The 11,638-nt window shown below is 31.7% G+C and overlaps 1 protein-coding gene across 1 annotated transcript; it reads right to left on the bottom strand.

Moving 5' to 3' along the window:
* Positions 1-5,497: 5,497 nt before the first annotated feature.
* Positions 5,498-6,796, bottom strand: GSBLH_T00004160001 (uncharacterized protein; the record flags this gene model as incomplete). The annotated part of the gene is made up of 7 exons (XM_013043013.1): positions 5,498-5,660; positions 5,694-5,779; positions 5,809-5,902; positions 5,932-6,070; positions 6,104-6,327; positions 6,360-6,465; positions 6,499-6,796. 7 exons carry the CDS (start codon positions 6,794-6,796, stop codon positions 5,498-5,500), a joined length of 1,110 nt encoding a protein of 369 aa, XP_012898467.1.
* Between the last annotated feature and the right edge of the window lie 4,842 nt (positions 6,797-11,638).

Here is an 11,638-nt window from a genome sequence, read left to right as displayed (position 1 = left end):
TTGATTATTAGTACAATTTGTACAGATAGGAGAGTGCAATATCATGTTACTCTCTTTTTTCCATTACTCGCTATATTACTGACATTTCAAATTGATTGAGATTATTCTTTTTGATGTTATTATATTTATATGCAAATTCTTGAATAGAATAAGAGTATTCAAAACTAATTTTGATTCTGTTCACGAGATTATTGCATTTCAAGTATTGGTGAATAATAATGCAAACACATATTATAAAGTGATTTTGATATTTACCACCATCGCTATAGCAGATTTGGGTATAAATATTCAAAACTAAAGTGTTTGCTGCAACATGATGAATATCTATTACTTAAATGACTTTTTGTTGAATACACACAATTTATTTGTAAATAATAATGAATATCATTGGTGCATTATCAGTGACCATCCATGATATTCAATACAGTCGCAATACAATCGAATGGGTGAATATGTGTTTTACTTTGTATTTGTTGTTTTTTGAAGAATAGAGTACGCGTATAGTATTTGAATACGCATATTAAATAAGTTTCTTTTTAGTCATTTAGAGACTTATGACAGTAAAGAATAATTGTTCAATATGAACAAAAATGCAATAAAACTATATACTTTTTTTTAGTTTTTTCTTTATGATTCCTTATTATTCTGGAATAGCCTTCTTCGTGTTATTGACTTTATTTTCTTGTGAACTGTGGTTGATACTATGCTCTTTTGCCATGGATAATCAATTTATTTTTCAATTACCCTCAATTCGGACACGGTTGCCTTGTTCTCCTTTAGTAAATTATACTTACTTCGCAAAATTAGATAATGACTATGGAATGCATGATGTTTATGTCCAGAAATTGAAGAATATTCCAGAACTAGAGCCATTAAGCAATGAAAAAGAGTGCTTCCATCGTTTGGTTCCTTATGAACTCAAACCATGTCATCATGCAACTTGTCAGACTTCAGAAGATCTACATTCGTTTTTTTACAAATACAAGAGTGATTTGTTTTTTGCCTGCCATGATCGTACAACATTTTCTCATTGCCAAGAGTTTTATGTAATGCTGTATGATACAAGAAAGAGAATGTGTTCTTCGTTCCAGAGAATGCCTTGTAGATATTATTGGCTCATATATTAACACTAGACAATCCAAATTCCTTTGACGACATCACTCTAATCACAATTCTGTCTCTGAATAGACAAGATAGACTTCCCTATTTAATGAAACGATGGAAACATAGAATCATGATGAGTATTATGATAATGGAATCGGAGTTGCATTCAGTGATCGATCTGATTCAAGCTTATGAGCACTATCGTCAAATTACTTTCTTATTATATATTATCAAAGACCAACCATCGATTCAAGGTAGAAGCATATTCTATGATACAACAGGACCATCATATTCAGACGAGACGATCTTTCCTATCAATCTGCTGAGAGATTTGGCCATTGAGTCAATCGAAACCACACACTACTTTGTTAGTGACATCGACGTTTTCTCTTCTGAGACATTGTATGATTCTTTGATGCTACATAACGAGACTCTACGTGATCCAAAGGCAGTATTATTGCTAAAGTTGTTCCTCATGGATAAAAAGAAAATCGATCATGATTCTTGCTTTCAGGAAGGACAATGTACATATATGTAGCTAGAATACACATGACTGTGAAGTGTAGATGGGATCAAGTTCCTCGAAACAAATCAATGCTGATTGCTGCTTACAACAAAACTGTAGTTCAGCATTCAACTATTTTTCATGTATCGCCATATTAGAAGGATTAATAATATAGGATATTGTTGATGTTGATTTCATGCTCAAAGAAAAGCAAAATAAACTTTTACCATACAAAGCAGATCACGTGATGGAACCTTACTCTATTATTCGTCGGTCTAAGGATAATCCTATTTTTCATCCATATTTTATTAACTATGGTTTTAACAAGCAAGAGTTGATGAATCGAATGACTTTTTTGAATCCATGTATTTGATTGAATTGATGCTTAGAATTCCACTATTATGTCATGCTGAACGAGTTTTGTATAGATATTCCACATAAGCGCACAAAGATGTCAAAAGAGTATATGTCACAAAAGAAGTCAAAATATGACAAAACTCTTCAAATGCAAAAACTAGCACGTCTCTTTAGGCCAACATACGATATCATAATATCAAAACGCTAATGATAGATGAGATAGTGTTGTTTGTTCTATACAAATGTTTGATACTTCAACAAATGATGATATCAATAGGAACACAGTGAAAAGGGTTTTATCACCTTCTGATTATTACGATTAATAATATACAAAATACTGTAAATATACATGTGGTTAAATGTAAAGTGAGAAAAAGTTAAATCTGAGATATAAACATTATTTCCTTGTCTGTTCCATTTATTTACATCTATATTGTCTTTCTTGAGTTTTAATGTTATACAGGATACATTATATACCGTTACTGTTATACTTCTTGGCAATGTAGGAATTGTGTGTTTTTCTTATGTAGTAATCTGCTATTTGATTCATCATTTAACCATCGGTATCATCATTTATTGTAAATTGATTATCACTAAACTACTACGTGTAGAGGCCGAAGAGACAATTCTGTGTTTACATTTCCTCATGTGAGACTAAACATGGAAGAGTACTAATTGAATTTGGGCAATTGATCGATAGTTCGATTCAAAATGACACAAGTACTTCCCTTTCACAGAATGCATATAAACTTCTAACAAGGAGAAGTATTAAATTCTACCAAAAGAAATACGAAATATCAACCATTTTGCCAGAAATTGACCCTGTTCTTAAGCTTGGGTTAATATTTAAGCGATTCGATGATTTGTGTAGTTATAAGGTCGTCAATAATCGAACGAATCTACCATCAAAGAATGAAATCCAGTCTACCCATGTTTTTAATCTGTAGTTTGATTGAGAGTTTCTCTTAACCTAGTTTGCGAAATGGTACAAGAATCTTCTATTTGCCAAACTTAAAAGGAGTCGGAAACAGGCTTCAGCTCTTCAGCGGATTGTATGTCCTATCATATCACTATCGGATACCAATCGTTAGTAAGTTCATTCTTTATAATACATAAATGACTAGTTCCATTATCAGCAGGTTGGCACCAAGTGTGGAATATCAAACAATCATTTCCAAATCAAATCATTTATATTTGTGATGATGGTTCGAGATTATTGCATGATATTATAATAATTGTAGATGCTCATCAACTAGCGTATTACGCTTCTTTCTACTATTTATCATTTCATTCCAAACAATCGATAGCTGATCGTGGTAACTTTACGAGTGCCATATTGAACAACACTATTTCTTCCATATTTCCTACTCAAATTACGGCAGTCAGTGGTAACTTGCTTACAATTAACATCATTGCTATGACTTCATACTACAACAAAACGCTCACAAAATTGGGATTCAGAAGTCATCATTACAACTCAACAATTGATGCTCTTTCGTACAAATTGTATGGTGAGTTTCTGAGGAATATAATGATCCCATACGCAAGTTTGATAGAATATATGCATTATTTATATCCTAACTATGACAAAGAGGAGTACAACGCTGTTCACCTAAGATTTGGAGGGGACTTGGCTGATGTTCCTGTATTCATTGAGTTCTTGCCACTGAAATCATTCCCATTGATTCTCCGATGCATCAAACAATTACCAAAACCTAAAAAACTCTATGTGGCATCCGATTCTGTGAAAATGAAAATGAGGTTGGCAAGGAACTTAACACAATACTCGTTGATCTATTCCAAGAACCAGACAATTCCAGCAGATACACAAATGATGCAGAACAGTTTAGTCTCGTATGCTACATTCAGTGCTGTTGCTGAGTTATACATTTTAGGACATGGAAAACGCTGTGTTATGACAACACGAAGTACATATAGTTTAGCGATGTGTGCTTTGACTGGACAAAGGCCGATTATTATAGAACCAAAACAGCAGATTTGTGATAATGAGACATATAGTACTTTTATTATGTATGATGTTTTTTTCAAATAGAGTTGATATTATAATAGATGACAGAATAACACACAAGTAACATACAACATAAAATGAAAGGAAATATTATATATATAAAGTCAAAAGAAACTTATACACCTATGCAATATCATAAATGGGAAAGTGTGCCGAAAAATAAAAAACAAACTTAACAATAAAGCTCAATTCTCTACAACTATTATGATAAAAATGTGTACTCAATCAATAGAATGCTATTCTATTATAGTTTTATAAATAAAATTATTATTACATAGTACAATATATCATGTTAGTAAAAACAGTACAGCGCTGCTATAGAAATACAATATTATTCTGTCTATTCATTATTATTTGTTGATATTCATTCTACCGATTTAATATTTATTATAACACTACTAATATTAGTAACTTTCCTGTAAATTGAAAATGCAAATTGTAAAGATAATATATTTGTAAAATCAATAGTACTGGAAATATTAACTCTAGAGTAGTATAAACAATGATCTCCATATTTTTTGAAAGTATATTTAGATTGCTCGTTGTGTGAAAACGAAAATAGTTTGTTTTTTAACCATATAATTTATAATATAAATATGTTTAATTGATTAATCTAGAAGTATTGAAAGAATAAAGGCCTAAATAACGAAAATAATAGGTTATATATATTTTTTTATAAAAAATCTAGGAGAAGCAACAAAGACGCTAGAGGGTTGGTATGCAATTATTATTTTCAATCCTTGTTACTTTGGACACAATTTTCACATTTATCTTTTGCAATAATATGGAATAATCGAAAAAGTATGTTTATTTGGTTTTCTTTCGAAATAAGGTATAATCAATCCTAAAAAGCATTATATGCACAGTAATATTCCGACGAGCAATAATAGTACAGCATTAACACTAATGAGGCTGATCATTGTGTTTTGCGTTATTTCTTATATCAAACAATTATCTAGATATTTAGAATACAGTTAAGATCAATGTATACAACTATTTATCGTTAATCGGTGCTTATTTAAATAAGTAGATAAGTGTATTTGTTTTGGAATTCCAATTTAGTATCACTGTACATCATTCTGTTTTCTCTCACAGAGAATTTCATTTTGGGTATTTTAAGCTTGAATTTGTTTCGTTTTTTTTCACATTCCATAGTTATGTCACGAGTATCAATCTCAATTTCTTTTGGAAATCACACCCACAAAAAAATGTCTAATCAAGTACAATCGGGTATATTCCTTTTATGAGTGATTCATTTTATCATTGGTTTATTATTTCATATTCAACAAGATAAGTTCACACATATACACGCACTAAATAAGCTCTTCATAATAAGCTTCTTGTCTTTTAAAACACACGGGGAAATTTGTCACTGATCGATATTGCTCATTCAATCTCATTTGTAGGTCATTGTAGACCTCCTTCATATCGTTAGTAACATGCATCTTCCCTAAATACTTTCTGCGAAACCCAGAACTACAATTATTGATCACAAATATGATTTACTCAGGATGTGGAAAGTCCATTGCGAAAGCATGATTCAATATGTAAAACTGAAAACCAGCTTGGCGAAGATGCTCAAAATATTGCACTTTGTTATATCCATAATTTACAAATCTTTCCTCAAATAGAGGAAGTGTGGGAGAGTATTTCACCATCAAATATCTAGAGAAAATCACAGAAACAACTCATATTTACGGCTCCATGAAATTGGTGATAAAACAGCGAACTCGAGATACATGCGATTCTTTTGACGTTGTAAACCATTCTGGCATTACATACATCTATGCTAGAGAGCTTTTTCAATATCAACATGAGTTCGAATGTTGTTCTTATTAGATATGCAAATCTTCCGATTGATACACTCAATCAGTTCCAATTTGTTTTCTGGTTGAATCCAATTCGATCTATTCACACACGATTGAACATTGCATACAAGTAAGAACAACTTTCGGTTGAAGAACAATGAGCCAGTATTTGTTTGCTTTTATAGAAAAACACGGGGAGAATAACAGCAGAGCGATTGCTATGATAAAGGAATTGTGGAAGACTCATAACTTCCTTATAAGTATTTACTATTGATAATAGTAAAAGAAGATGACAAATACAAGATAATCGAAGATCCATATCAAGAATCAAGAAATGAGTGGTTCGAATGTTTCGTATAGCAAGATTTCGTAAGCGATTAATAGGAAACACAGTACTGGATTGGAGATAACGACTGACTAGATAAAAAAGAATTGTAACACGTTTGGGAATGAAGTGAGTTGAAATGTACCGCACAAGGTGGACTTCCTGGGTCGATGTGGCATAAATCACAAGAACAATCGGTCTACAATGAACATGAAAATCAATCATATTTACCCTTGATAACGATACATGAATTGACGTAGTGCAAACAAACGATTGTATCCAAAAGCGGTGACAATGGCAGTTACATCGAATTTATGATCATTGGAAGGAAACCATGCTATATCTCAGAGAGAAACCCATCAATGATTACGCGTATCTGTATATTCGACTTCCTCATTCCCCACAAATTTACGGATGAGCAAGCCGTTCTGATAGTTCAATATTGCTTTGACCTTCTTTTGGTTTCTTGGAATATCACATCCATCACAATGGATTGAACTATCCGAGTAATGACTCACATTATAGAACTCAGAGCGCAATTGTAACTTCCTCGTTATGAGAGCATTTTGAAATTCATGATATTGTTCAATCAGAGTTGAAGTGGCGGTATGGTTACTGATTGCTGCACGAACATCTTGTATCCAATCATTTTCCTTAAACTCGAGCATCAAATGAACTAAGTCATATTTTTCTAGAATTGGACGGAAGCATTCTTCTTGACTCCATTGTAATGTTAGGTTTGATACAAGTTCACCTTCTGTTTTGTGAATTGCACGAAAATGTAAAACAGAGTAGTAAACCGAAATGTGATCTTCCGGGAAAAGGCCATCCAATTCTTTGTTTTGCATGAGCATTAATTTGTAATCGGTCGAATTATGCTCTTCTTTCTCTTCTTCGAGTAATACTGCATCGATTCTTCGATTTCGTTGATCACACTCATCGTCTGAAGAGAACGAATAAGTGGAATAATCACTCTTGTAGAGTTTAATGGAAGTACCATTCATTTCAAAAAAGCATTCTGACTTGCCAGTTGAAAAAGTTAGAGGCGACTGGTAAAGACTCATGAGAAACGTAGTACGATCATTATTACTGGGAAGTGAAGATGGAACAGCTTCTGTTGATAAAGGAAAGAATCTGGAATTAGTATCGATTGTTTGCTGATTTGAAGGAAAGGAACCTGAAAACAACCCTTTAGTATCAAAGGAAGACTCTGAGTATAAAAGTTCATTCTGGGAATGAAACAAAAGTCTTGAAACGAAATTCAATACACTATTTGAGGTCGAAAAAAAACGTACGCTCAAATCTGGATACAGACCATGCGATGATGATAATCCTTCTTTGGTAGTTGTGGAAACCACATAATGGCTTTTTAGACAATTCCAAATCTTTTGAATATCGAGTAGATTGAACTTATAATTAATATTATTATTGTTATATTCTTTTGCAGAATATAGCTGTTCACTTAAACCTGGATTTAATGGACTATTTCTTTCTATAGCAGTAGCTTCACCAATATTCCCAGCAGAATTCCTAATATCACTTGTATTCGTGGAAGTGGATCGAACTCTTTTGAATGGGTTTTCTAAATCAACTATGTCAATTCTCTTGTCACTCATATTCTCTTTGTAGAAAAAAGACACTGGCTTATGCAAAATAACGCTGTTTTCTATATAAGGCTAAGTATAATAACATATTACTTGTTTCTAAGATACAACACATAGGACAAAATAGCAAATTCGATAGTATAGAGACTTGGGCATTTCTAAATTGTTATTCCCGATTATTACCCTACATATATATTCTAAAATTGATAGTAATAAGGAAAATGAATGCAAAAGTAATATACAAGAGGACTGTTGAAGGAAACTTCATTGCCATATTCAAGAACCACACACAAGTAAAAATGAATATAACGTGTTATTTGTCAAATGTATAACAAGATTAGTAATATCAATAATTGCATTAACTAATATCAAATATAATACTATCGAGTTTTTTAAAATAGTCCAGTTCAAATTAGTGAAAATGATAATGTTACAGGTTGCTAAAATATATTTTTCACATATCCTTTTTTTACAAATGACTTCTTTATTATTTGTTTGCTTATAGTATCGTGATTGGAAATAGAAGTGAGTAACTGAAGAGAATAGACTTAATACATTTTACTATCTATTAACGATGTGAATTGTATGGCATTAGTGAATGATAACAATAACCCGAGAGAATATTTGTTCTGAATTGTGCGTCATATTTACATCGATAGATAGACAAGGAAGAAACTATTAAGGACTCTATATTGGGCATAAACACACATTTCAAGGTCATACACTAAATTTGTATTCCTTCGTATAATAGTTGATATGATAATAGAGGTTGTTAAGAATTTATAATTCTATCTGTGTCATAAAACTATGCAATTAGTTAGTTCACAGAGTGCCCATATTTTTGTCAGAATATCTGATCATCAGGAATCATTAAAGACGTTTTCAAGTTATTACAGAATCGTAATATATCGATGCTGGCTGAATTTTAATTTGCTTATACTTTGTGGTACTTATGGTTAGTAGGAAGTCATTTTCGCTTCTGTCAAGTTATAAAATATACGTTTTTAAATTTAATAATGAATACGAATCATCAAATACTATAAGTACCGGCAAATACTAACAATATGTGCAATACTGGAAAAGTTTGGAAATCACTGTATTTTAGATAGAATGAACCACAGTTGGTATGTTCAACTACAGCTGTCCGTTTCTACAGTCATGCTGTATTTCTGTGATCTTTGTTTTGATTTCGTTGATAGGATTATTATTTAGATGCACTATGTTTGCCATTTTACACGTAGTAGAACATAGATAGCTTCTAATAAATCAATGTCGTTGGTTAGTGAAGAATAATACTAACGAACCACAATAATTCTTTTTGATACAATGGCTGTTCCAATTATTCACAAAATAAACACACTATTTAGTAACGATCATTTTATATGTCAACTCCACAATTCTGTTAACCGCTAAAATATTGAAAAAGACTATCGATTACCATTATAAGGAGTTCGATATCCTGTTTTTCATTATTTGACGTGTATTGATTACATAACAGATACTAGTGTGCTTGATCCTATTTTAATATATATATAATTACAATCATATTTTTAGAAGGAAGATGAATGCGAATAATACTATGCATATTACTTAGTCAGGCATTTCGTCGTATTTACTTGTTGTGATTCAACAGCTAATTTCGTAAATGAGCATGTAATGGTTTTCTATAATTATTCTGTTAATAATGGAATGTATAAAAGATGATATATATCTAAAAAAGGATTTTGTAATCAGCAACTTTATGCAATATATTATGTGCTAACTTGGTTCTAGAAATAATATGTATCATTTATTGTATCTGTCTTATTATCGAACATACATAGTACAAGGCAATGCAGAATGAATATTAAACTGATAATTGTCTTGTAGCATTGTTCATTACACTTAACACAAAATCATATGTATGTTTCCGCCACAAGTTACTCAAATCAGAGCAGAGACTATTGATTATCATCTTCTATCCATTTCAATAAGAGTAATAATAATAATGAGCGATCAATTTTTCCTTTCAAAAGAGAAAAAGGAAATGAATAGCGCTATATAAAGCAGGCGTTATTACATTTATATATATATATATCGTAAATAAAAGCATTGCTACCAATTAGACAGGAATCACTATATATTGCACTATTACAAAGCATAGAGTAAATAGCTTTACTTTACCTTACACTCCAACTAAAAATATTATTCCCGTTTATATTTTCCCTTTAACACGCAAATAATATGATCTACATGCTTCTCTTCAGGATTCCACTCATCATCAGAATGCCTTGATGAGTATTTTGCTTTCATTCTAAAGTATCTCACTTTCTCTTTGGAAATAAAATCGCTTTTCACATTTATCTGGAAAATATTCTGTAAGGTTTTCAGTTCATTACCCAACAGTAAATTACACTTTTCAAAATCGTTTCCACTCTCTAATCGCAATCCTGGTATTGCCCAAAATTCTGCCTTCATAGACCGTTCTGTTTTCAAATTGTTAAAAAAAAACTGACAATACTCCTTGATCTTGTCTATGATTCTTCATACTTGATCCGCGAGGTGACATACATTTTTGGGGTAAAAGCACACTGATAATAGGGAATCATTACCTTATTCAATACAGTTTTGTTAGACCAATCGATGATCAGATGACCTCCAGATGCATTTGGATCCCTGGGGTTAAAACGATCGATCAAATGATTTCGTACTAAGAAATCTGATGTAGCATTATAAGTCCATTTCTGCTGATTACCTGAAGAAAATGGGCTGTAAATTCCATCTACTCGAACATTTGTCTATTCACGACTTATTTTCTCGCGAATCAAGCTTCCTCCATCTAGCCAAAGAACAATGCCTTTCCAAGCGAAATAGGCATCTCCTAATGGAATTACCTTCCATGCATATCCGCCTCGTTGTTGTTTGTTTCCTGCAAGCTTTATCCATGCTGGAAATGAGTTGAACTTGAATTTACGATATGCAATGAATCCAGTCGAGTTCATTTTCTTTTGGATTTGATGAATTGTATTGAAATGAGTAAACAAAATGTTTTTGAATCTTGTAGATAATCCCAAATCGATATACATATAAGAAGCATACGGATCTGCTACTACCATAGAGAAGAGACAATTGAACGATCCCAAAGCATGGTTGTCAGATGCTCCAGTCATCATTAGCACTTCTGATGTTTGTTTCTCAAACTTGGGTATATCACCTGTTAGAACGAATGGAACTGATTCTATCTTTACTCCATAATTAACATATCGATTGGAGATTTCCGAAACCAGTTTATTGAAAGGTACCGGATAATCCATATCATCATAATCATACTCTATGAATAATGAAAAGTAGACTCTTTTTACGATTCTTAGGATATTTACCGAAGTCCTTTAGTTGAATAGGGGTCAGTAGATCATTTCCATGTGTGGGAATACTTGTTTTTACAGTAGATAGTTGATATGCCTTTTCATTAGTTTTATTCATACGATATTCATTTGTTACTATTACTTTGAAAGAATTGTTGAACTTTGAAGTATAACTAAAATGCACTTGGACGCTATATTTGTAATAGAGACAGTTGATTCAGATAGTATGACAAAACAAAGGATTTAACCACTGAGACTATTCCATGGTAACCAAAAATTAGAAACAAAATGTATCATATTTCCATGAGAAAGGTTTAGAATATTAATTTTCACAGTGCAATAAATCGACTAATATGTATAAAGGAGTTTGTCCGGAAAAAAAGAAAAGTCTTCAATTTTTTTATTCCAAATAATGTTTTTAGGTATTTATATGGAAATTTTCATTTTATAAAACATTGGTTTGTGTTAACTTGGGAAAAGCTATCTATTACATCACCTTTTTTTTTTTTTTTTTTTTTTTTTTTATTTTTTGGTAATTATCAAAAAATATTTGCATTTACAA

This window comes from Blastocystis hominis (genome assembly GCF_000151665.1).
Source record: "Blastocystis hominis, Singapore isolate B (sub-type 7) whole genome shotgun sequence assembly, scaffold_5".
In the NCBI taxonomy this organism is placed as follows: Eukaryota; class Bigyra; order Opalinata; family Blastocystidae; genus Blastocystis; species Blastocystis hominis.
Note: the sequence above shows the minus strand (reverse complement) of the source record. Positions and strands in the feature narration are given on the sequence as shown.